The 27,227-nt window shown below is 46.9% G+C and overlaps 1 protein-coding gene and 1 long non-coding RNA gene across 5 annotated transcripts in view; one reads left to right on the top strand and one right to left on the bottom strand.

The window, feature by feature from the left end:
* Positions 1-26,606, bottom strand: part of TIMELESS (timeless circadian regulator) — a 108,021-nt gene extending 81,415 nt beyond the window's left edge. For 3 of the 4 annotated variants that reach the window (XM_081181259.1, XM_081181256.1, XM_081181258.1), the window contains exons 1-12: positions 26,471-26,606; positions 12,485-12,610; positions 11,385-11,538; positions 10,284-10,398; positions 7,745-7,807; positions 7,404-7,505; positions 5,475-5,630; positions 3,779-3,912; positions 3,550-3,637; positions 2,582-2,761; positions 1,186-1,403; positions 960-1,063 (exon numbers count right to left, since the gene is read on the bottom strand). In XM_081181259.1, coding sequence (XP_081037385.1) covers positions 960-1,063; positions 1,186-1,403; positions 2,582-2,761; positions 3,550-3,637; positions 3,779-3,912; positions 5,475-5,630; positions 7,404-7,505; positions 7,745-7,807; positions 10,284-10,398; positions 11,385-11,538; positions 12,485-12,581 — 1,411 coding nt within the window. In that variant the 5' untranslated portion in view covers positions 12,582-12,610; positions 26,471-26,606. Of the gene's footprint in view, positions 1-959; positions 1,064-1,185; positions 1,404-2,581; positions 2,762-3,549; positions 3,638-3,778; positions 3,913-5,474; positions 5,631-7,403; positions 7,506-7,744; positions 7,808-10,283; positions 10,399-11,384; positions 11,539-12,484; positions 12,611-23,881; positions 24,190-26,470 lie in introns of those variants that run through there. The other variant, XM_081181257.1, reaches the window with a different exon arrangement.
* Positions 7,845-8,652, top strand: LOC308581466. The gene is made up of 2 exons (XR_014005094.1): positions 7,845-8,033; positions 8,252-8,652. It is a non-coding gene; the product is annotated as an uncharacterized lncRNA (long non-coding RNA).
* Positions 26,607-27,227: the final 621 nt, after the last annotated feature.

The raw sequence follows: 27,227 nt of genomic DNA, 5'->3' as shown, positions 1-27,227 counted from the left end.
ATCCTTTTATATATTTGAACATGGCTATCATATCACCCCTTAACCTCCTCTTCTCCAGGCTAAACATGCCCAGCTCCCTTAGCCATTCCTCCTAAGGCATCGTTTCCAGGCCTTTGACCATTTTGGTTGCCCTCCTCTGGACACGTTCCAGTTTGTCAGTGTCCTTCTTGAACTGTGGTGCCCAGAAGTGGACACAGTACTCCAGGTGAGGTCTGACCAGAGCAGAATACAGTGGCACTATTACTTCCCTTGATCTAGATGCTATGCTCCTATTGATGCAGCCCAGAATTGCATTGACTTTTTTAGCTGCCGCGTCACACTGTTGGCTCATGTCAAATTTGTGGTCAACCAAGACTACATTGGTCATTGCCTCTCAATCTGAACTGGGTCTTAAGCACAGACAGAACATTGTTCTAAGACAGTGGTTTTCAACCAGTGTGCTGTGGCACCCTGGAGTGCCTTGAATGATGGTCAGGGGTGCCACGGGCAACACTGGCCTCCGTCCCTCTTCCCTTCCTTCCCTCCTCTGATGCCCTCTCGCATCTCTGCCTGCCAAAGGCTTGCACAGCTGTTTGTTGCAACACCCCTGGCTTCAAGCTCCGCAGGTGAATAGTGCCTCTGGGGCTGGCCAGGGGGTGCTTCCCAGGCCCCTGTGGGGCAGTGTGAGGAGGCACCTCTTTTGGGGGCAGGGAGGACAGCTCAGAGACCAGGGGCGGCAGCCCAGAGGACTCCCAAGGAGAGGGGAGAAGAGGAGGCCAAGGGAGCACTCCCCAAGGGGAAGGTATTTCGAAAAGGGTGAGGGGCTGCCAGTTCTGCAAGCAAGGGGTGACACAACTGGGCTCCTTGGCCCCACAGGGGTGCCGCAGAAAGAATGTAGTAGGTCAAGGGATCCACGGACTCCAAAAGGTTGAAAACCTCTGTCCTAAGAGGTTGTGTTTTCTACAACTAAAAATCCTCACTCTTTATGATGTGGCTGCTGTTGCGCAAAGCTTCTTCCTGAGAACGGTCCATTTCGTGCACCGTCGTTAGCAGTTCCTGGTAGGCTTTGAGAGCCAGATGCATCCTGGAGAGACAGGGGAAGACAGGATGAGAGGGCAAGTGACAAAAGCACTCAGTCGCACAGCCAAAACAAGAGGGGGGAACCCAGCAGGCCATTCCACAGGGTGACTAATCCCCCCCCCTTACCTTCTAGACCAAGAAGTAGCCTCCTTCTTATCCATAAGTAACATCTCATAGTATTTGGTCAGGCTCTGCTCAATGAAGTAGAAAGTCCGAACGCTAACCGTTTCAGAAACCAGCTGAGGTTGGAAAGATGAAGCCCGGTTGAAGGCCATGAAAAAAGCCATGGCCCATAAGTAGTAGGTCTCATCATGCTGCTGGGCCTTCTCCCTGATCAGGTGATCCTGCAGGACGGGGGAGAAGAGAGAAGAGGAACGTCAAGAGGAAGCAGCTGATCCTGTTACTGCTCCTTTTTGTTTGGGTTCCTATTATGTGCACAGTGGACTGCAAGAAATTTCAGATGCAGAGCACAGTGGTGGTAACTTCTATATACTCTGGTACCTCAGGTTACATACGCTTCAGGTTACAGACTCCACTAACCCAGAAATAGTGCTTCAGGTTAAGAACTTTGCTTCAGGATGAGAACAGAACTCGGGCTCTGGCGGCGCGACAGAAGCAGAAGGCCCCATTGGCTAAAGTGGTGCTTCAGGTTAAGAACAGTTTCAGGTTAAGTATGGACCTCCGGAACGAATTAAGTACAGTGGTACCTCAGGTTAAGTACTTAATTCGTTCCGGAGGTCTGTACTTAACCTGAAACTGTTCTTAACCTGAAGCACCACTTTAGCTAATGGGGCCTCCCGCTGCCGCCGCACTGCCGGAGACCGATTTCTGTTCTCATCCTGAAGCAAAGTTCTTAACCTGAAGCACTATTTCTGGGATAGCGGAGTCTGTAACCTGAAGCGTATGTAACCTGAAGCATATGTAACCTGAGGTACCACTGTACTTAACCTGAGGTACCACTGTAAAATATGAACATTTGCACCTTTCTATCTTTCTTTATTTGCACAATAAGAAAGGACTGGAGGGAGGTCTTTATGAGACCTATTCATCTCCATGTGCTTCCAGGGCATTTGTCACCCATCACACCAACCAGCACCGGTTTTTCTTTACAATATTTATACTGGGTTGTATCCAGCAAAGTCATTAACCGGCAATCCAGTCTGGGAGTTCCTCCAACTCTCCGATGCAGATTTTTTTCGAGGTGGGGGAGGGTGTGTTGCACAAGTGGAAACTGTTTTGTTTGTGCAACGACGTCACTGGATTAAACTCTTACTGCCCAATGACAAAAGTTAAAATCAAATCCTTAAAATACAAAGTTCTGATCTGGAACAGAAATAAGGATGACGTCTTGCCAGATCCGGCTGAGTTGGCACTTTTATGTTAAGGAACCGATATCCCCAAGGAAGACAATGCTGCAGCTCTGCCCAAGACCACCAACATCCCTCCCCTCCCTGTTCCCTTTTCCAGGACACTCCATTTGCCACCCCAAACTAGCTTGGCAGGATACAGACACCACTCTCACCTTGACCAGACACATCAGGCGATTGTAGCAGTTCTCCAAAAACTCCACGCAGAACTCCTTGAGGAAAAGCCTTACATTGAGGGCTGAGCGGCGAGAGACGCCCTCGCCATCACGGGCAAGCTGGCGCCTCTTTGGCACCCGCCGTACCTCCTTGGCCAGATCGTGGCTGTAGTTCTTCACCTGCCCAGGAACAGGAGAGAGCAGAGAAGATACGAAGGTCGGGATGGCTGCAGCGGTGACCCAGAAACTACAATTAATCCAGAATGTGGCAGCTAGACTGGTGACTGGGAGTGGCCGCTGAGACCATATAACACCGGTAAGACCTACATTGGCTCCCAGTACGTTTCCGAGTACAATTCAAAGTGTTGGTGCTGACCTTTAAAGCCCTAAACAGCCTCGGTCCAGTATACCTGAAGGAGCGTCTCCACCTCCATTGTTCTGCCTGGACACTGAGGTCCAGCGCCGAGGGCCTTCTGGCGGTTCCCTCGCTGCGAGAAGCCAAGTTACAGGGAACCAGGCAGAGGGCCTTCTCGGTAGTGGCACCCGCCCTGTGGAACACCCTCCCACCAGATGTCAAAGAGGAAAATAACTACCAAACTTTTAGAAGACATCTGAAGGCAGCCCTGTTTAGGGAAGCTTTTAATGTTTGATGTATTACAGTATTTTAGTATTTTTTTGGAAGCCGCCCAGAGTGGCTGGGGAAGCCCAGCCAGACGGGCGGGGTATGTATGTATGTATGTATGTATATATGTATAAATAAATAAATAGAGTCGGTCACGAATGGACATAATGGTCAGGGGTCCTTTACCTAATGCATGCAAGCATTTACAATGTCTGCGAATTAAATTACTATACTTAACACACTTCGCAACCCAAAGTAGCAAAGGGAGGCCTTCCACTTTGAGCGCTGCCAGGCAACGACTCTCCCCACCACACACACCCACACACCTGCACCCACATCAACTTACATTCTGCAGTCCCTTATGCATCACAACGTCTCTGTCTCCAAAAGACTTCAGGCCCTGAATGACGTAGCAGCCACCGAAACGAGAGTGCCTGCGGGGAAAGGGAGAAGCAGATGCATATATCGGGGGAACAAGCATAGTTTGAATCAAGGATCAGAAGTGTTAGAAGCACAGGTCTTACTGACTAGTGATTTAAATCGATTTGATTTAAATCGAATCCACCCTGCCTCACCTGCTGCTCCGCTGGAGAACTCGGCTCTTCTTCTCAGCCAACTCCTTCTGCCTCAGGTGCTCCAATTCAGCGGCGTCTGCGCTCTGCTCCTTGGCTGAGCGGGCCTGCCCTGTTGCTGCCAGTTGCTCTGGGTTCTGTTGGGGACACGGACCTCTGTGACTTCCTGCAAGCCAAGCTAGGCTCACCCAATACCAAGCCCATCCCAGGCAGAGAGTAGTCACTGCAGGTTGCCTATAGGACAAGGCAATCTTTCTGCCTGTCTTCTGTGCCTCCCAACTTTGAGAAGGCTTACAAAATGCTAAACATAAGGACAACCGTGTTAGGTTTGACCGGGGAAGGTTAACCTGTGGCCATTTAGATGTTGATGGACTGAAACACCCAACATGTCTGGCCGCTGGGCCCTGCTGGCTTCGTCAGCAAGGCAGCCTGCTAGAGAACAGCGAGATCTAAAAGGGGACAGACTCCCCATCCTTGGGTAATGTCAACTAACTCACCCATCACTTCACCTAACAGTGACCAGGTGAAAAGACTCACAAAATGACCACGCTCAAGACATGTCCGTTTTTGCCCTTCGCATGCGTTATCTGAAGGCACATTGTCTCTAAACCTGGAAGTCCTGTTCCTATGTATCTCAGATATACTCGGTCCAATATATCTGAAGGAGCGTCTCCACCTCCATCGTTCTACCCGGACACTGAGGTTTAGCGCTGAGGGCCTTCTGGCGGTTCCCTCCCTGCGAGAAGCCAAGTTACAGGGAACCAGGCAAAGGGCCTTCTCGGTAGTGGCGCCCGCCCTGTGGAACGCCCTCCCACCAGATGTCAAAGAGCACAACAACTACCAAACTTTTAGAAGACATCGGAAGGCAGCCCTGGTTAGGGAAGTTTTAATGTTTGATGCATTACGGTATTTTAATATTTTGTTGGAAGCCGCCCAGAGTGGCTGGGGAAGCCCAGCCAGATGGGTGGGGTATAAATAAATAAATAAAATTATTATTCACTAGTTTTGTTAGCAACCGCTGTTTCCCAACCCACCAAAAACTGTCCCAATTACACCCCACCCCACAAGTCTCTCACAAGTACAGGTGAAAACTATTGCCATCTCCTCTTTCGTCTTGTATTCAAACTCTCCCTTTTCCTTCTTCCCTTTCTACAGTATATAAGTTTTGAATGCCACTAAATTCCTGGGGCTTCATTCCCACTTCAAGAGCGTTTCTTCAGCCGGAAACTCATTTCCGGCAACTCTCTGGCGGGCGCCATTGCCATTACAGTCGTACTGTGTATCTCGAATGCCTTGGCTCCCGAACAAATCGGCTCCCGAAAGATCGAAACCCGGAAGTGAGTGTTCTGGTTTTCAAACATTCTTTTGGAAGCCGAACGGCCGACGGAGCTTCCGATTGGCTGCAGGAGCTTCCTGCAGCCAATCTGAAGCCACGCCTTGGTTTCTGAACATTTTGGAAGTCAAACAGACTTCTGGAACAGATTCTGTTTGACTTCCAAGGTACGACTGTATACGAGAACAAGGGAGGTGTTCATGGAGAGCTCCGACTCCCCTTTTTCTAGAAAAATAGCACTGCCAACTTCTAACACAGAGACTGTATCCAATGGACAGCCCAACCAGCAATTCAACAGGCCTGGGTTCAGCCACCTGAAGATTATCGCCCGCCTTGCCCAACCCTCTTCCTCCTCCCCTTACTTACCTGGTCCCGGAACATAAGGGAGATGATCTCAAGCACATGTAAGCTCCACTGCTGCTCGCTCTGGGAGCTGGCCAAGAATTTGAGCAGATCATCCATGCCACTGATATGGATGGCCCATAGCACCCGGTCATGAGTGTTGGCATCGTCGTCAATGTTCTATGGGAAAGACCACAGGAGCCTGAGTACAAGGGCACCGGGGTCCTCATGGCCTAAGGTGCTTCTTCTTCTGAGTAGGGATACCAAGGGGTGAGGGGAAGGAAGGAAGGAAGGAAGGAAGGAAGGAAGGAAGGAAGGAAGGAAGGAAGGACACTGTGGTTGTTGAGGACAGGGATACTATCCGTTGCTGGCTTTCAAACTGCATTCCAAGGAACAATAAGTTTGTGTTAAATATATATACAGTGGTGTCGTGGTTCTCGAACATACCGTATTTTGCGCCCCATAGGACGCACCTAGTTTTTTGGGGGGAAAATAAAGAAAAAAAAATTATTCCCCCCCCCCAGGTGCGGGGCTGGAAGAACCAGGTCGGGGAACAGTGGGAAGGCACGCTCTGCCTCCCCGCTGTCCCCCGAGCTTGTGGGGCTGGCGATGGGGAGAAGTGCGCTGATCCCGGGATTGCAGGCAGCTCTGCGCAACCCTCGGAGCCGGTCTCCTGAGGGTTGCGCAGAGCTTCCTGAAGCCTGGAGAGCGAGAGGGGTCAGTGTGCACCGACCCCTCTCGCTCTCCAGGCTTCAACGAAACCATGCATTCGCCCCATAGGACGCAGGCACATTTCCCCTTCATTTTTGGAGGGGAAAAGGTGCGTCCTATGGGGCGAAAAATACGGTAATCTGTTCCAGGAGTCCGATCGACTACCAGAACCGTAGCTCAGCAGTGCTAACCTAGTCTGCAATGTCAGACCAGGAGCAAAATCCCTCAAAATTTTTGCTAGGGTTACTCCTATATAATCTAAATGGAGACAATGTGCAATGCACATTTTAAGCAGAACTACTGACACACCTCACTCCTGCAGAGGTTGTGTGTGGAAATCTATCATGTCACCTCACGTACTAGCGTGACATAGCGAGCAAATCTCTTGCAATATACCAGAGACAAGCAAAACCTATGACTGTTCCCGTTCCCCTCCACCCCTTATCCAGCAGATTTAACGATAGCGTGGTGAATGTGTAGTGATGTGCGTATAATGTGAATGTGTAAGCCAGCAAGCCTCTGCTTCAAGTCAAGCCTAAGTCAAGCCATTATTATATACAGTATTTTTCCTGGTATAACACGCCCCCATGTATAAGACGGAAAGGATTGCCCAGAGCTGTTGAGCTTTTGGGGGCAGGGGGCCCTTGCCGAAGCCACCAATAACACGCCCAATAGCCGCTGACAATCTCCAGCTCACCACAGCAACAAAAACCAAGTCCCACCTATGTGTACTATCCGTGTACAGTGGTACCACGGGTTAAGTACTTAATTCGTTCCGGAGGTCCGTTCTTAACCTGAAACTGTTCTTAACCTGAAGCACCACTTTAGCTAATGGAGCCTCCTGCTGCCGCCGCGCCGCCGAAGCACAATTTCTGTTCTCATCCTGAAGCAAAGTTCTTAACCTGAGGTAATATTTCTGGGTTAGCGGAGTCTGTAACCTGAAGCGTATGTAACCTGAAGCATATGTAACCTGAGGTAACACTGTATAAGACAACCCCCCCCCCCAATTTTTAAACACGGTTTTAAAATATAAAACCTCATTTTGTACACGGAAAAGTACAGTAATTCACCCTAAAACGGGGTATAAAAACAACAACAAAGCAATGACTACTGCGAAAGCAGAGATACAGGTAGGTGAACCTCTGCAAAAGCTCAGGTGCTTCTTTCGCACCTTCAGGCAAAGCCCTAGACCAGTAGCAGCCTGACCGCAATTGGGTGCCCACCAGTCAGACATGCGAGTACCTTCTCCTCATCGGGATCGGCCGGGACGTGCAGCACATTGCGCACCAGCAGCAGGATCCGCTCGATTAAGAGGTTATCCTCCTCCTGGCGCTGTTCCCAGTCCTGGGGGCAGGAAGGAAGGAAGGGGCAGGTCATCATATATAAACCCCCCACAACACAAGTGGGTCACAGGGCAGAGCTTTTTTGCTTCTACCCAAAACCCAACCTTGCCCTCCCCACCCCCTTTTTTTGGTCCCCTTCCACATCCATTCCCTAAATCCCTTCTGGCTCCTTGCACTTGAGGATCGGGTCCCCCACAAAGTACCACTTCTGGGACTGGGGGCCAAAACGGTACTACTCACCAGCTGCAGCAGGTCATATAGCTTTTCACTCAGTACCCCAAAGATCTTCTCGTTGGCAAATGCCTACAAGGTGGGGAAGGAAGCGTGTTAGTCTCCCCTGTGATAGGAATTGTATGGCCTTAGATATATGGTAATGTTCATAAGCGTACCAACCAAGCACATACATAGATCAGCACAGGAAGACCGACCTGGAACCATTTTGATTCCCAAACTGACCAAATGTTTTCTCTGCAAGGTCAAAGTAGAAAAGCCTCCCCATTGTCTTTTCCTTCACAAATCCTGTCTTAAGGTTCCAGTTACAGATAGGTAGCCGTGTTGGTCTGCCATAGTCAAAATAAAAAAATTCCTTCCAGTAGCACCTTAAAGACCAACTAAGTTAGTTCTTGGTATGAGCTTTCGTGTGCATGTATCTGAAGAAGTGTGCATGCACACGAAAGCTCATACCAAGAACTAACTTAGTTGGTCTTTAAGGTGCTACTGGAAGGAATTTTTTTATCCTGTCTTAAGGGTATGTCTGTGTTTGAATAGGGTGTGAGCCTTTGACCTGGCCCAGGAACTAAGTATTTATCATTACAAAAGACTGGCCAGGATCCCCAGGGTATCCAATCAAGTAACCTGCCAGACAGGAGATAAACAACAAGAGAAAAACAATATTCAAATTTCTGTTTTAGACCGCCTTTTCTGTGATGTAGGTGCGATGTATCTGAGGGGTGGTCTTAGGTTACACCCCTTCTGTGATGTATGTATGATGTTTCTGGGGGTGGTCTTGATCTACAGGGTGGCAATTTCAAAAGTTTTTATAAGGCCTTGCATGCCATTTTTCTGGGTCCCTCCTCTCTCCTGCGGGTGAGGGGAGCACCCTGTTGCAACAGATAAATAAAGATCAAGCTTCCTAGCTGCTTTGCTTCTCAATATTCTCTGGTTGGCCTCTGTTATCTTCTCCTACCAATAGGGAACCTATGTAAGGACTCTATATGGGCTCTTGGGTACCCCATAAGGGAAAAGGGCAATTTTTGTTTACAACACCCCTAGAGCAGTGGTTGTCAGAGGGTGTGGCAGGAGAGGATGACAAGCATGGCAGGAAGGTTCAAGGGCAATCAAAGAAACATTTAAATGTTTCGGTGCAGTATAGTGTAGCACGGTATATTTTTCGCTCCATAAGACGCACCTGACCGTAAGACACACCTAGTTTTTAGAGGAAAACAAGAAAAAAAATATTCTGAACGAAACAGTGGGTGTATGATTTTTGGGGTTCATGCTGTGGCCACAGACATGTGATCTGATGGTGAATTTGGGGTGACCCAAAGTAAAAATCCTGAGGATCCATGTGGATCCGTGCTTTGTAACCACGTTTTTGCGCCACAGTGGTCCCACGCAACAGTGGGTGTGTGATTTTTTTTGTGCAGGCTGTAGCCATGGACACGCTATGTGATCTGATGGTGAATTTGAGGTGACCCAATGTAAAAATCCATGGGCTTTTACCTCCCCCCCTCCCAGGCAGCCTCCGCTAGCATCCCTTATTTCTCTTCGGATCACACCGATCAGCTGTTTCCTTTCAACACTCCCTTCCCTCTTGTTTGCCTTCGTGTCCTTTCCTTAGCTGGAGCAGTTTTTTGCTCCTCCTTTTCTTCTAATTTCTCTCCTTATTGCTTTAGTCTTCCTGTTTCCCTCCTCTGCAAGTTTGCTGTCTTTACCTCTCCCCTCCCAGGCAGCCTCTGATGTTCTGCTAGCATCCCTTATCTCTCCCCAATCAGCAAAAGATCAGCGGCTTTGTTTCAACACCCACTTCCCTCTTTTTTCTAAAAAAAGCACGACCTGCTTTTTGCCCCTGGGCAATTTGGCTGCAGGGACCACGCATTCACTCCATAAGACGCACAGACATTTCCCCTTACTTTATAGGAAGAAAAAAGTGCGTCTTATGGAGCGAAAAATGTGGTATTTCTGTTGTCGTTGCAGAATATGGATAGATAAGAGGAAGAGCATCCAGTGATACTGGGGGCAATCCCAGTTGTAATCCCGAATCACACAGTGCTAGCAAAGACTTGTTCATATTTGGGGAATTATTCACGTTCTTATGTAGCTGCATTGTTTAATGCTTTCTGGGTGTCCCATGATCATATTACAGTGGTACCTTGGTTTAAGAACAGCTTAGTTTATGAACAACTTGGATTAAGAATGCTGCAAACCCGGAAGTAGGTGTTTTGGTTTGTGAACTTTGCCTTGGAAGCAGAACATGTTCCGCTTCCTGTTGAATGTGTTCCATTTGTAAATTGAGCCCCCCGCTGCTACGGGAAAGCACTTGGTTTAAGAACGCTTTGGTTTAAGAACGGACTTCCGGAATGGGTTAAGTTCGTAAACCAAGGTATAAAGCAGTTGCATTCTATGCTATAAATCAAGCACTGATAGCAGTTGTTTCTCTTTTGTTTTCCAATGTATTTCTTATTAATAAAAATGTGGTGCTGCTCAAGAAACACAAGGCAGTCCCACATGGATCCCAGGAAGGACTGGAAGATGAGCGACACCAGTACGAACCACTCACTTCTTTGTAAGCCTGCAGATAAGAGACGATTTGCAGGAAATGGTGTCGGAAGCTGGCTTCCTGGGGGAGTTTGCCAAAGCAGAGGACAGCTGGCTGGGTTAGATTTACCATTAACCTAGGAGAAAAAGAAAACAAAATAAGAGGCTCCAACAATTATTGTGAAATAGCTTCATGGAGTCCTAAGCGAGCGACAGCCTTGATGGGGCTAGTGGTTCTCTGCTTAAGGCTGCCAGTGATAAAACTAGAGATTCCACTGGCTGGCCTGCTCTGTTCAAGGAGAGCGAATGTGAGAAATAAGGAGGAAGAACTGAAATTTATTTTACCTGAGGCTTTCTGGAGCCAGGTTTAAAACCAGCAGATGATACAGTCTTTGGGGCTCAGTTTAAGTCTTAAAATTATCGAGTGCATTACAAAGAATATAGTGATATACAGTGGTACCTCTGGATGCAAACAGGATCCGTTCCAGAGCCCCGTTCGCAACCTGAAGCAAACACAACCTGCGTCTGTGGGTTGCCGCTTCTGCGCATGACATTTTGACCATCTGCACATGCACGAGCGGCAAAACCTGGAAGTAACGCACTCCGTTTCTTCCGGGTTGCCGCAGCACGCAACTCGAAAATACTCATCCCGAAGCTACTTTAACCCAAGGTATGACTGTATCCCAATTTCATTTATGCATTGTATGCCCTTACACCGTAACCTCCGACTTCTTCACCATCAAGGCTTTGGACTGAAATGAGTTATTAGTCCTGTCTCTCATCAAAGCGCTGTCAGGGAACATTGTACGTACATGAATAATATTAATTCATTCATCAAACCTTTTATTGGCATCACATACAAACATCCATAGCAAATCAATACAGAATTACCGCCTTCCCAGCGACACAAAACATTTGTCAAATGAAAGAGGCAAAGAAGTCTAACATTACATCTCTGGGTCTCCAGGGAGATCAGACGTCTGCAATGTGTTTCGACGACAAAAAACCAGCTAAAGATATTTAGCCACTAACTTGGTGAGCTCCTGATTATTATGATATTAATGTACGGGTTTTAGTAAACCTGCAGGAGCCAAGCAAGTCATCCCTCACCCACGCGGGTTACCTGATAACAGCATCAAAGAGCTGTTTGTCTTGAGGGTATTGGACGATGATAGGGATCAGGTCATTCTGTAGAATCTGCGCCGCCCCCAGCTGTTGCCGAATATCCCTCGTCTCATCTTCGTGGCGCAGGTAGCGGATCAAGTCTTTCACACTCTCTGAACACGGAGAGATGGGCAGGGAGAGAAGGGTTATGTGGGAGCAACATTGGAAAGGATGTGAAACAAAAAAGCACATGGAATTCCTGTCCCATCACTTAAAAATTAAGCAAGGTTATACAAGAAGTTATATTATTGCTGCAAAAAGAGAAAGCCCTTTTTAAAAATGGAGAAAACAGAAACCCCTGATTATCTTGACAATACAGTGGTACCTCAGGTTAAGTACTTAATGCGTTCCGGAGGTTCGTACTTAACCTGAAACTGTTCTTAACCTGAAGCACCACTTTAGCTAATGGGGCCTCCTGCTGCCGCCGCGCCACCAGAGCACGATTTCTGTTCTCATCCTGAAGCAAAGTTCTTAACCCGAGGTAATATTTCTGGGTTAGTGGAGTCTGTAACCTGAAGTGTATGTAACATGAGGTACTAAAACACACACACACATATATCATTGTTATTTATTGTTTAATAGCCACAATGATAACATCACAATTATAACAAATAAAGGCTTGACATATCTCGCTTTGTGAGTCATGAGTCTATCTCATATATCAATTTCACCTTTTAAGTTGAATTACTGAAATAAATGAACTTTTCCACGATATTCTAATTTTCCGAGCTTCACCTGTATATGTTGCAAGCTGCACAGAGTGGCTGGGGAAACCCAGCCAGATGGGCAGGATACAAATTACAACATTATTATTTATTATGCAATGCAGGAATCTTTTGCCCAAGGTGGCTTGAACCCAGAACCTTGAGATTAAGAGTCCTGTGCTCTTATGACGAATCAGTTTTTCTAAGTGTATAAAAATCACACGCTTCCCTAAAATGCATCCCCCATCCACATCCCCATATTAACTGGCTCCATTAATGAGTCTGTTTGTGACAGGCATACTGCCCCCCCCTTTAAACCTCCAATATACCCCTGCTACCCCCTGGGGTCTCTCACCTAAGCAATCTGGCTCTTTGTGGTAGGTGTCCCCTTCCAAGAAGCCCAGGGCGCTGCACGTCGCCAAGAGTTCGCAATTCATCATGTACAAGTCCATAAATCTCAGCCTAAGTGAAAGAAGGGAGCCTGTGGAGAACAGAAGCAACGTTAAGCCATGGAGGTGCATGGTCATTCACAAAACAAGGGCAGCAGCTCAGTAAAACAAAACGGCTTTTGCTGCCTGCAGAAATCCAGGCAGTGGCTTGCTAGGGGTTACTGTGTCGGACTAGAACCTCACGAGGCTTTGGCACAAAACTGGAAGCAAGAAGAATTACCGACGAAAGAAGAACGGAGAATGAAATTGATGGGATTCTGCAGAATTAGATAAACTAACAGGAAGGATTCGAAACCTGCGGGACCAGAGGTTCTCAGAAGACTGGAGGAAATTTACGGACTACTGCGTTTGAAAAGTAATTGTGATGGACAAATTACGCTAGTAGGTTTGCAAGAAGTTTCGTAAGGTGAATTATTTGAAATACTGCAAAAAAGACAATGAGGAGAATTATTAGTTAAAGATAATTAAAGGTAATGTGAAATTAAGAAATGCATAATAAATGATAAGAACGGAAAATCATCAGAGGCGCTGACGGAAGTCCAAAAAATATTGTATAAGATGTGAAGTTCTGTTGTATGAATGTTAATTAATATGTTAAAAACTAATAAAAATGTATTCATAAAAAAAGAACCTCACGAGGCTAGGGTTCTTTCCCCCCTTTTTGTAAATAATTTTTATTCATTTTCCAATTAAAAAAACATTCATATTAATAACAAATTCAAACCAAAACTTTCCACATTCAAAAAATAAATAAATAGCCAATTATATAATCCGAATTAATTAATTTCAGTGGGACTTCCCGTGTTCTGGATTTCAAAAGCCAAATGCCCATCCTTTATCTTTCTGCTATCTTCTTTATTACTTCACAATTTTCCAATCCTGATATTAACAATCTCCTCTCGCGATCAGTCAGTCAGTGGTATAACTCACTATCTTGTTTTATTTGACCATTCCTTATATCTATAATCACGCAGGGGGCTTTTTCCACATTGTTCTCAATTTTAATATTTTGAAGCGCAGTCCTCCTTGATGACCCCTCCTTTATCTGCTGATTGTTGTTCTAATAGGCTCTGGGCTATGAGGCTAGGGTTCAAATCCCCAATCTGTTGCTGCTTCTCAGCCTAACCTACATTGGTTGTTGTGGGAATTAACTGAGGAAGGGATAAAACATACGGCACATTGAGGGGGGAAACATGGAATGCAAATGCAAAAAATAAAATAATGTACAGTATGTCTGGCTTCAGCAAGCAAGAAAAGCTGGTACCAACTCTTGCCATTATCTCAAAATCTGGAGAAAGGAAATAAAATACCACATAGTTCTCATACACTCCCCTCTCACATCTCCAGATGTTGATAAACCTTTTACAGCACATGACACTTTCTGTGTGGCCCAAGCAATTACTGAGGGCAGTGTTGAAAGTCGGAGGGACTGCCCTGGTGGTTTTTTGCAGGCGTATTCTGCAACATGTCATACTCTATATAAATACACGTTGGCTACAAAAAATTAATACAACAGACTCTTCTATAGTCTGCCAACTGAGATACAAATTCATTGCCTCCACAAAAGAACCATCTTGAGCAGGCATAGGCAAACTCCGGCCCTCCAAATGTTTGGGACTACAATTCCCATCACCCCTAGCTAACAGGACCAGTGGTCAGGGATGATGGGAATTGTAGTCCCAAACATCTGGAGGGCAGGAGTTTGCCTATGCCTGATCTTAAGTGACTGTGTGAACTCATGTTTATCCACACAGCTTTTTTTAAAAAAAGGGATGCTTTCAAGTCTCCCAACTGCAGTAGTCACACAGCCAAGCCAAAATTCACAATTCTTTGCGAATACAAAATCAACAGAAGCCAAACCGATCAGCTACTAATTGGCTATCAGGCAGACACAACCAAGACCACCCTTGTTTGGTCACATTAGGAGATCGGGTTCATACAATCCATGTTCCCCTATTGCTATGCAATTCTCTTCCCCTTTATTACCCCACAAATTAGCTAATTGCAGCTCCCTGCCCCCCTCTCCCATGCAATTAGCAACCTTCAGAAGCTGCGATCCTCAAATATTACCACCAGCAGGTGAACGGACATTTAAGTTAGTTTGCTGGGACACAGCACCAACCAGCATCATGGGATGGACAAGAAAGGTAAACGCGCTACAGCCGCTACTTGTCCCCTGCCAGGGAATGCAAAAGAGACTTACCTTGTCTCTGCAGGTCAACAAGCGAAAAAGTGGAACTTCGCCGGAAACAATGCTTGGCTATAAATCTCAGCCAAAATCCACAGACCCTTTGCTCAGAAGCTAAAACATCCTAAAATAGGCAGAGGTGTTGCACAGGTCTTCTCTACAGCAAACTAGGATTTCCATACAAATTGACTATAGATCTTCAGAAACGCTTCTGCTATCGCCTACCCATGCCCTGAACCTCAGCTTTTCCAATAGCCAAGGCTATTGAAGCAGAGATGTAACAGAACTGCCACAGCCTTAAAGAACCATGAAGAATATCATGAGAGGGAGGACAGATAAAACTCCTTTCCTGGCCTACAGATCAGAAAGCAGAGAAGGGATTTCTCACGTTACTCCTGTGTAAGTTTATTTTACCAGCAGAACCTTCCAGTTCCTGGGGCTTCGTGCACGCAAACTCCTCAGACGAATTGTTTCCTGCTGCTCCAGAGAAGCGGACACGGAGCAATGGATCCAAACTACAAGAAAGAAGATTCCACCTAAACATTCGGAAGAACTTCCTGACAGTAAGAGCTGTTCGACAGTGGAATTTGCTGCCAAGGAGTGTGGTGGAGTCTCCTTCTTTGGAGGTCTTTAAGCAGAGGCTTGACAATCATATGTCAGGAGTGCTCTGATGGTGTTTCCTGCTTGGCAGGGGGTTGGACTCTATGGCCCTTGTGGTCTCTTCCGACTCTATGATTCTATGATTGCAGCTGGATTGCTTCCAAAATTCCTGGAGCTTTTAAGGTGAGAGAGAAAGAGAGAAGCTGCTGGGAACTAGAAGACTGCAGACAACTGGCAAAATTTTGAGCTGCTAAAGAGGAGCAGGAAAAGGAGATGCGTTTTCTCCACCCACTTCTCGACAAGGCAACCCCTTCTTAACTCACCCCAATCCACCGCTACTGGAGTTCACACTGATTTGAAAATGACAGGACGTAACCTGGTTTGTGTAACTGGCCCACTTACACAAAGCGCTGCAGAATTCTAACCTACTTTCCAGTTTCTCTAGGATGTCACGATAACCCAGATAAAAAAAATCCTTCCTGTAGCACCTTAAAGACCAACTAAGTTAGTTCTTGGTATGGCAGACCAACACGGCTACCAACACGGCTACCCATCTGTAACGATAACCCAGGTCACTATGCAGCAGGGAGGATGCGTATGTGTGTGTGCAAGTTGAGGGGAAATGTTTGGGAGCCCAAACCTCTTCTGCAACCACATCCCGTATCTTTCGCTCTGTAAGACGCACCAGACCACAAGACGCACCTAGTTTTTGGAGGAGGAAAACAACAAGAAGAAGAAATTCTGAATCTCAGAAGCCAGAACAGCAAGAGGGATCGCTGCGCAGTGAAAGCAGCAATCCCTCTTGCTGTTCTGGCTTCTGGGATAGCTGCGCAGCCTGCATTCGCTCCATGAATCATAGAATCATAGAGTTGGGAGAGACCACAAGGGCCATCGAGTCCAACCCCCTGCCAAGCAGGAAACACCATCAAAGCACTCCTGACATATGGTTGTCAAGCCTCTGCTTAAAGACCTCCAAAGAAGGAGACTCCGCCACACTCCTGGGCAGCAAATTCCACCGTCGAACAGCTCTTACTGTCAGGAAGTTCTTCCTAATGTTTAGGTGGAATCTTCTTTCTTGTAGTTTGGATCCATTGCTCCGTGTCCGCTTCTCTGGAGCAGCAGAAAACAACCTTTCTCCCTCCTCTATGTGACATCCTTTTATATATTTGAACATGGCTATCATATCACCCCTTAACCTCCTCTTCTTCAGGCTAAACATGCCCAGCTCCCTTAGCCGTTCCTCATAAGGCATCGTTTCCAGGCCTTTGACCATTTTGGTTGCCCTCCTCTGGACACGTTCCAGTTTGTCAGTGTCCTTCAAGATGATGCATCTTGGAACCCGAATCTCCACAGGGGCCACTTCATTTTGCTGCAGCTGCTCTGTGTGATAACATGAACATGAGGAGGAGCTGGTAGATCTCTTTGAACCACTACAAATTTCAGGGAAAAGGACCGCGTTGTTAACCAGATCAGCGTGGTGTGCAGCGTTCAAAATTAGCCAGACGCTAGGCACATTTTGCACCTGGCTTTCAGCCACTTGCGACCAAGTGAAAATGCCTGGGCACCAGGATGGCGCCTGACAACACTATCTGGAGGTGCACGCCTGGGGATCATTGGATCTGGACCGTTTTTCACACACTAATACCCCCATCCTGTAGAATTCTATCACTCATATTTTATCTGCACAATTGGAAAGTATTTCTGGGACCTAATTGCTTTTTCTGTGCCGCCTGAGCGGGAGCAGTCACCATTAAGAAAAAGAGGTAGGAATAAGCCAATATATATCCCTGGATCACGTAACTTTTCTTCTTTTAAGTTCTCAAAGTTCTTAGCCTAGCTTTCAAGGCTGTCATCTGAACTAGTCAGATCTTTAACTGAGAATCAGTCAGTCAGTCCGTCGATCAGTTGAAAAATAAAGACTTTAGAGCAGTTGTGCCCCAAAATGGCAAATAGACATTCCGTTCTGGTGACTGCAACCTTGGTTTAGGGCAGAGGTTTTCAACCTTTTTGAGTTCATGGCTCCCTTAACCAACTATATTCTTTTTTGGGCACCCTTGTGTGGCTCAGGAGCCCAGCTGTGTCACCCCTTGCCTGCAAAGCTGGCAGCCTCTCACCCTTTTTTGAACACCCTCCCTTGTGTAGTGTTCCCTCAAGCCTCCTCTCCCCTCTCCTTGGGAGTCCTCTGGGCAGCCATAGCTGCTGCCCCAGTCTTTGAGCTGCTCGCCCCTGCCCCAAATAGAGGTGCCCTCCCAGAGGCACCATTCACCTATGGAGCTTATAGCCAGGGCTGCTGCAATAAACAGCTGTGCAAGCCTTTGGGAGGCAGAGATGAGAGAGGGCATCAGAGGATGGAGGGACAGAGGCCAGTGTTGCCTACGGCATCCCTGACTATCATTCAAGACAGCCCAGGGTGCTATGGCACACTGGTTGAAAACCACCAGTTTAAGGAGTCATTTGGCACCTAGATTAAACATCTGAGTTTCTAACACTGGGTGAGCCACCATTTACCAACATCTCACTGGCACAACAAGCGATTTCACGTCCTCCATGCATTTGTAAGCCTCGGCCCTACTTCACTCGTGGCAAAGGAGATTCTGACACTTGGCTGTTAGAACAGCATATAGACTAGGAGATATCAGTACAGTGGTACCTCGGGTTAAGTACTTAATTTGTTCCGGAGGTCTGTTCTTAACCTGAAACTGTTCTTAACATGAAGCACCACTTTAGCTAATGGGGCCTCCCACTGCCGGAGCACAATTTCTGTACCCGAGGTACTATTTCTGAGTTAGCGGAGTCTGTAACCTGAAGCGTCTGTAACCTGAGGTACCACTGTATAATTCTTGCGTCATAATTATGCGGTTTTGGGCAAGCTGTGACTCACCTCCATCTCCGGTATGGACAAAACGCTAACCTACCGTACAGGGATTGTTTTAAGGATTGGGACGTCATATGCAAAGCGTTATAACCCAGGAGAATGGGGAGGACCTGTGACCTTTGAGGTGTTACTGGGCTCCCAACCCCCACCAGTCCCAACCAGCATGGCCAATGGCCAGTGATGATGGGAGCTGGAGTACAACATCAGGGGGCAAAGGCCTGCTGTATACACTATAAAGCCCTATATAAAAGATGGCGCTTACAACTTTCCTATCTCTCTGAATCTGCAGTTAAAACGAAATAAAACTAAGATAAGGAAAGAAAAGAAAGAATTATTGTGTGCACAGGTAGGTCTTTGGGGGTACCAGGACCCGGCGTTTTTCTTGAGATTTGGAGTAAAATGAAGACAATGAGAATCCCTAGGAAAACTGTTTTCAGCCCTCACTGGCCTCAGTTCTTACAATGCAACCACACTGATCCAAAACAACCTTGCACACCATGGCTTATTTAGGCACCCTGTGAGCCACAGCTCACATGTGGTTTCTTGCTCCTCCCTGCAGGTGACTGGGGCCTAGTTTCATTCAAATTTCCAAGGAAACTGGCCCCCTGGGGAAGTATGAGAAAGTCAATAGCCTACCAGGGAAAGTGTACCTGAGTTGCATAACAGGCCGCATTCTCAACCGCTCTCTGCACCGCTGTGTGCGCTAACAAAAGCCAGTGAATGTGAAGTGGGTCAAGAAAGCAGCCCCACCCCCAGCACAACACTGATGGATCGGCAAAAGGTGTTTCAAAAGAGACAAGGCATCATTTTAAGATGGCCAGAAAAACGTTCTCCTTTTGTGTCCAAAGCAAATTTTGCCCATGTGTGACAGAACTTACAGGGCCTGGCTAGTTGGCCAACGACGACGACACTTTGAATCTCTCCCATTTGCAAGCATTTTGCACAACTCATCAAGTTTACCCCATTTCCAACCATCACCAGCATGTACTGAAGCCCTCCTCAAATAGATTACTGTTCTGCAAACTATTCCTGCATGTTTCACATTTAAAAAACAACAAGAAGACCATGAGCTACCTTGATTCCATCAGTACTCACAAGGTGATCAGATATCTAGATGGAGGGGGACTACTCCCCCCGGTATGTGGGGGGAAGGGGCACTGCAGACTCCCCCAGCTATTTTTAATTCACACACTAGGACTGGGCAATATATCGTCCCAAACCAGCTTGATGTCCATAGTGTAATAACGGTTTCATAACTTTTGATCTGGTCACGTATCGCGAATTGCGATGCTACACTAGCTGTTTAGCTAGTGATATATCACGATGTTGAACGCCCAAGCCCTACTTTTCGCCTCTACATAGTTCCATCCTTATTTCAGACCTTGTGATATACTGATATATCACAATGTTTAAAAAGGTAAAGGTAAAGGGACCCCTAACCATTAGGTCCAGTCGTGACCGACTCTGGGGTTACGGCGCTCATCTCGCTTTATTGGCCGAGGGAGCCAGCGTACAGCTTCTAGGTTATGTGGCCAGCATGACTAAGCCGCTTCTGGCAAACCAGAGCAGCGCACGGAAACGCCGTTTACCTTCCCGCCGGAGCAGTACCTATTTATCTACTTGCACTTTGACATGCTTTCAAACTGCTAGGTTGGCAGGAGCAGGGACTGAGCAACGGGAGCTCACCCCATCGCGGGGATTCGAACCGCTGACCTTCTGATCAGCAAGTCCTAGGCTCTGTGGTTTAACCCACGGCGCCACCCACGGCCCTATCACAACATTTAGCTGGTGATATATCGTGTTGTTGAAAACCAGCCCTACTGCTGGTGCACACAGAAACTTTTTTCCTGTTGCACTCAGTGGTTTTTGCAGTCTTAGAACTCTGCATTGTACAGTTGTGGCACAGACCTCCCCCCCACTCCCCAAAAAACACAATCTCTCCAGGATTTTTAAAGGCTATTGCAGATTCATCAGCTTGCAAGGCACAAGAGTTCACTCAGAAGTTCCTTCTCCAAACGAGCTGAATTTTAGAAAGGGCTAATAGCGTACTTCCATCACAGCTGAGCAGCAAAAATTGGGAAAGCGACAGATTTCCATATCCAGTCAAAGTCTGCACACACATGCCTGTGAACTGAGGAGAAGAGACAGCAAATTCCACCTAATATTCTATGCAAATTATATAGATCCCCAGAGGGAATGAAACAGCGACAGGTTTGAATAAAACTCGCAAGCAACAGAGCAAGCCACATATATTTACAAGTTTGTGAAATTAAGCAGGGAGCAAAGAAGAGACAAATTGCTTGCTGCCGGGGGAACCCAGCAACCAATCCTACTTGGATCGTCACACCTCCGTTTCTGCAAGCAGGGTGGGAGCAGCCAGAATGCACACATGAGCAGGGCAAAGCAGCCGGGAAAGGAATATAGGAAAGCAACGTGACAGGAGTAGAAGGCAATGCTGGGCACTTGCATGTGATAATAACGCTAGCATTCCTTTTGAACACCTAGCAGTGCGGGGAGGCTGCAGGAGGGAGAAGGGAAAGGAAGGGGGCACGTGGGGCTAATTGCACAGCCTCTCAAGGTGTTGAATACTGAAAACTGTCACTCACCGAAAAGTGCCAACGGAGCCTTGAGTCAAGTGCATCACTTAAAATGGGAGGACAAAAACACTATAGTATATGCCTCCCCCACTCTCCAATGCCAGCCTATGAATTTTACTCATAAGTAAGACTTCTTCAATGTCCACAGGATGGGAATGCAGCCTTAAACACACTTGGAAGCCCCCTGAATTCAGTTACCCTTACGCACACTACTTAAAAGAATTATTTGAATTAGCTTTTAAATCTTCCCAAATAAATCAGTGGAACCATTCTCTTTCTCTCGTCTTTCTAGTGCAGGGGTAGGCAAGCTAACTCCGGGAATCAGTGTGTTTTTACATGAGTAGAATGTGTCCTTTTATTTAAAATGCATCTCTGGGTTATTTGTGGGGCGTGCCTGTTGTTTTTACATGAGTAGAATGTGTGCTTTTATTTAAAATGCACCTTAGGGTTATTTGTGGGGCATAGGAATTCATTCATATTTTTTTTCAAAATATAGTCCGGCCCACTACATGGTTGTGGCTGAAAAAGGTTGCTGACCCCTGTTCTACTGCATGCATCAAATACTACACAGACTCTTTTTTTTAAGGTTTATTAATTCCATTTGAGACTTTAACAGGAACACATGAAATCACCTTCCATTCCTGCTTTCTTTTCAAAATTTAAACAATTCATTTTTTGTTTTGATAAGTTCCACAAATATGTTCTTCTCCTTTACACTCTTCATTGCCAAGAGTAACCTGCACCATAGAAGCAATAACCTGTGCAGAATTTACACAAATGTTTTTATAGTTCATTGGGATTGCTGAATTTTGGTGTTATGGTTGCAGTACTTTGGGGGGGGGGCGGGAGAGGGTGGTTATTGTTTCGTTCTTGTTTTTATTATGCATTTTGTATTTTTATCTTGTGGTTTGATGCTGTGAACTGCCCTGAGATGTACAGATCAAGGGCAGTTTGCAAATTTAATAATAATCATAACATTAATAATAATTTTGGAGTTTACTCTACAGGACAGGCACACATGGGAAATGGCCAGGGCAGGAACGAACATTTAAAACAGAGCACTGAGTGATGTCTCTTTGTTGGAAAAGAGGGAAAGAGATACTCAAAGAGAATGAGATGTGATCTAACCTATCTTAAGGTTGCAAGAATATTCTGTTATATAGAATGCAATAAGCACTTCACGTACCATGCAAATCATTGCATTCATAAAGTTAAGGATATGCCTGAATAGCAAAGAAATCTGTAGAGTGAGACTGAACATTCTGCACAGCAAATGAAGTCTTTGTATTAAATGAAGGCAATGTATTAAAGCCAACGAATTTCAGACAGCAGAATTTCTAGAATACAGTGTGTACCCTCAGACTTTCTGTTCAGGAAATGAACACCCACATCCCACTCAAGACTGCTTTCTTGCCATACCCACTCAGACTGATTATATGGTCCTGCCAGACAAACCACCACAACACTGGAAGGAAGATCGGAGGCTTTCTAGCTTAAATCTTTGCGAATGGCAATATTCTGTGTGCTGTACTGGGTAGTGTCAGATTAGTACTGGGAAGACCATGTTCAAGTCCGCTCTCACCAAAGCAATCTGTGCCATGCCTATTCAGAAGCAAGTCTATTGGTTTCAACAGGGCTTAGTAGTACCAAGGGAAGTGAGAGCTGGACCATAAAGAAGGCTGATCGCCGAAGAATGGATGCTTTCGAATTATGGTGCTGGAGGAGACTCTTGAGAGTCCCATGGACTGTAAGAAGATCAAACCGATCCATTCTGAAGGAAATCAGCCCTGAGTGCTCACTGGAAGGACAGATCCTGAAGCTGAGACTCCAATACTTTGGCAACCTCATGAGAAAACAAGACTCCCTGGAAAAGACCCTGATGTTGGGAAAGATGGAGGGCACAAGGAGAAGGGGAAGACAGAGGACGAGATGGTTTGACAGTGTTCTCAAAGCTACCAGCATGAGTTTGACCAAACTGCGGGAGGCAGTGGAAGACAGGAGTGCCTGGTGTGCTCTGGTCCATGGGGTCACGAAGAGTCGGACACGACTAAACGACTAACAACAACAAAGTAGTACAAAGTAGGGGAGATTAGGACTGCAGACTCCTCAGTGAAGTTTACTGGCTGTCCTTGGGCCAGTCATAGTCTGGCAGTGCAACCCACCTCATAGGATTGATGTGAATGTAAAACTGAGGGAGGGGAGGGAAGAGAAGAATCATGTAAATTTAACTCTATGCTTGTGTCAGTGTTGGTCAGCATCAGTAGTACAGCTGTAGCCGGTTACAATGTAATGGAAGCAGAACAGGTTTATATGGCTAAAGAGATGGAAAAAGATGAGGATGAACAGTTATTCCTAGTTTAATAAAACAATCAAATATTGCACAATTTTGCAAGTACTGAGCTCTCAGAATTTAAAGGAGCAAAAACGAAAAGTTAATGCTCTGCCCAGGCAAGAAGAGATGGCAAAATTTGTTTATATCCCCCCCAACACACACTTTTTAACTCCAAGGTCCTCACAGCAGCTTGCAATAAAAAAAAAAATACAAAACATGTAGAATTGTAAGTATTGCTGCTGCTCATCTATACTAGTAGGCATTCCTACTGCTCCTGCACCTTCAATCCATTCAGGGTGCTGTGAACAACAGAATGCTAAAGGTGTTGTGGGCACCTAGCAATACAGGCTGCATTTCCCCAAAGATCCAAATACTTTGCTTTTGAGTGCTGGGAAAAACCAGTCTCCCTTCAGCAGAAGCAATACATAGAGAAATGACAAATGAGGAGTTGGAGACACGTTTGAAATAAATGATGGAGGGTGGGAGACGCGCACACACACACGTTGAAATGCATTTATTACTTCCAATGATCGACCCCAGAGATACACTAAACTGGTTAGCAACCGCTTTAGTTGTTGTGACCAAGTAATGTCCTCTTTATCTTCCATCGGATTCCTTGCCACGGCAATCACAAAAAGCAGCCACCTCAAGGGCGAAACAAAACAACGCCGAGAAGTTTTGCAAGGGCGGCAGAAAAAGTGCTTTCCTTACCTGGATTTAACCCGGGGTCGTTAATCTGGAGCAGATGGAATATAGGAAATCTTTGCAAGATCTGGGGGGGGGGGTGTCCTGATTATTACTGCTATTTAAAAAGAGAAGTCTCCCCCGTGTTGTTACGATCTCCAAGAAACACCGAAAACAGAGCGCGGGGAGGGTGGGTGGAGAGATCCGGCGTCTCCAGCGTTTTCAAGACGCTCGCAAAGCCGTGCAGCCGCCAATGACAGCCTCCGCGCAAGCGGAAGTTGCTCGACACGGGAAGAGGCCTTCGGTGCCGTGCCAGGGAGACGCGTGCGCGAGTCCTGCCTTCCTGCGAAATTTACAACCACCTGAGCACCTATAGGAAGGGCGATGGCGGGAAAAGGGCAGGAGAAGCTGCAGCAAGGCTTGCAAGAGGCAAGGCTCTGCAAAACGCGCCCGCCCTCGCTTTGCAAATCCCAGGAGCTACGGGACCCAGCTAGCTGTTGAAATCCCACCGGGGGGAATCGGTGGGCTTTAAGCGGCCGCGGGGTTATTGGCAGCTAGCGCGAATGCCTGGCGAGAAGTATACTCCTCTCTCACACAAATCTCCATCCTCAGAATATAACATCTCCAAGCGCAACCCTCCCGTTACGTCTCCGGGTCCGCGCAATGCTTGCTTATGTGGGGGGGGGGGGCGCGGAGAAACGCCCCCATTCCTTGGGTGACCAAAACCAACAAATCACTGCCAGGGGTGGAAAGTGTGTTCAAAATAAAAAATTTCCGGCTGCAGCGTGCTTTTCGCAACTAATGAAACAGCTCATCACGCAAAGGAGAACCGATGCTGTCTCATTGTGGTGTTTTCGCGTGAAAGCTTTGGAGAAGAACACACATTCGGCCTTTATTGGCATAATTTAGACAATCAAATCATAAAAGGGGGGGACACACAGAACATAGAAGTATGAGTGACAAGCCTTTGTGCGGCGTGCAGAACTTGGCATGGCAACGCATCAGCGCCCCTTTCTTGCTGCAGCCAGAAATACATTCTTTACAAAGTTTGATTGGTTTTGAGGTGGCCCAGTTAAAGCTATAGTTTTCCCAGTAGTGATGTATGGAAGTGAGAGCTGGACCATAAAGAAGGCTGATCTCCGAAGAATGGATGCTTTCGAATTATGGTGCTGGAGGAGACTCTTGAGAGTCCCATAGACTGCAAGAAGATCAAACCTCTCCATTCTGAAGGAAATCAGCCCTGAGCGCTCACTGGAAGGACAGATCCTGAAGCTGAGACTCCAATATTTTGGCCACCTCATGAGAAGAGAAGACTCCCTGGAAAAGACCCTGATGTTGGGAAAGATGGAGGGCACAAGGAGAAGGGGACGACAGAGGATGAGATGGTTGGACAGTGTTCTCGAAGCTACCAGCATGAGTCTGACCAAACTGCGGGAGGCAGTGGAAGACAGGAGTGCCTGGCGTGCTCTGGTCCATGGGGTCACGAAGAGTCAGACACGACTAAACAACAACAACAGGAATAGGGGCTCTTGCCCCCAATACAGTAGATGACGCACAGTGGGCTGTTAAAGCCACGGTCCTCCCACCTCCCCAAAAAACCTCACCACCACCAAGGCCAACAAGGATGACTACGGAGAATCAATGGCATCCGAGTGCTCTTAATGCCCCCATCCGGACCCTCGGCCCAAACCTGAGCTCCTTCTCCAGGTTGCCAGCAGAAACACCTCAGACTCCCCCCCCCATCCATACTACAGTGGTACCTCAGGTTAAGTACTTAATTCGTTCAGGTCCGTTCTTAACCTGAAACTGTTTTTAACCTGTTTTTAACTTTAGCTAATGGGGCCTCCTGCTGCCGCCGCACCGCCGGAGCACGATTTCTGTTCTCATCCTGAAGCAAAGTTCTTAACCTGAGGTACTATTTCTGGGTTAGCCGAGTCTGTAACCTGAAGCGTATGTAACCCGAGGTACCACTGTATTTAGAAGCTTAAACATGCTTTGGGATTAGTTTATCTTCCCCCTTTAAAATCTAAAGCATGTGTACGCAAACATGAATCTGCAGAAAAATGGGAGGACGGAAAATGACCAAATATATCTCAACAACCCTGTTGGGAACTAAGTTCTACCCAAGCCAGTGGGATTCATTTCAAAACAAGTTGTGACTTGTTCTGACAGATACACCCTTCCATCTTGGATAGGGCAAGGCCATACTGTAACACTGCCAGCCAACACCTCCCCCCCCCCCATCCCATTACAGTGGTACCTCGGGTTAAGTACTTAATTCGTCCCAGAGGTCCGTTCTTAACCTGAAACTGTTCTTAACCTGAAGCACCACTTTAGCTAATGGGGCCTCCTGCTGCTGTGCCGCCGGAGTACGATTTCTGTTCTCATCCTGAAGCAAAGTTCTTAACCCGAGGCACTATTTCTGGGTTAGCGGAGTCTGTAACCTGAAGCGTATGTAACCTGAAGCGTCTGTAACCCGAGGTACCACTGTACTTGTTCCCTAGCAAATGCCAAGCGGGCTGCAGCTGGGTAGCGCCAGGCTGCGCGCATTCCCCAAGAGCTTAGCAATGCGCCTTGCAAACCTGAACCGCGGCCTCCCCAAACCTCCATATTTACCCGCCCCGCGCGAGCCGCTCCATCTGCACCGGCGTCGTTTCCCGCCCTAACTTTGCACCGGGAAAGAGGAGAACGAGCAGCAGCAGCAGCGCCTCCCGGTCCGCGCCGCCGACTTCCTCGCGCCTCCCGGATTCCAAATGGCGCGCGAATGCTCTCTCGCTCCTTTTAAAAGGGCCACGGCGACAGGCCCGGCTTAGCCAGAGGAGGCGCAGGGCTCTGCCGTCTTTTGCTCAGAAGTAAGGCCCATTCGGTTCAACTCGGCCGCGCGCGCGTGGCATTGCCCTTTTAAGCCAGCGCTCAGTCTCGTCCCCGCTTTCGACGGGGTGGAGCGAAAAGTTAATTTTGCAGCCCGTTGGGGAGGCGCGCGCAGAAAGGAAGGCATTGCGGGCAGCCATGGGCGTAGCCAGTGCTGGATTTAAGCTATATTAAAAAAACAGAAGAAATTTTATTTGTATTTTTCTTAGAAAGCTATGTGGGTTTGGTTCCAAAAACTTTAAAATTCCATAGCCTCTTCAAACATTAAAGTATTTTTCATCAGACCATAATTCCACATAAAGGTAGCTCAACCAGAATTAAGCTTAATTGCTACTAGATCTATATCCCCAAATAAAAGGATTCTGAGTTATCACCAACTGCTTTTTAAAACAAAATGAATAGGAGTGCTATCTACAGTACTACAGACAATGTACCATTCTGATTAATGCTAATACAGAACAAGGGAACGTAGAGGACAGTCCAATTTTCCTTCCTTCACAAT

Source organism: Podarcis bocagei (assembly GCF_964188305.1).
Source record: "Podarcis bocagei genome assembly, chromosome: 2".
Classification (NCBI taxonomy): Eukaryota; Metazoa; Chordata; class Lepidosauria; order Squamata; family Lacertidae; genus Podarcis; species Podarcis bocagei.
Note: the sequence above shows the minus strand (reverse complement) of the source record. Positions and strands in the feature narration are given on the sequence as shown.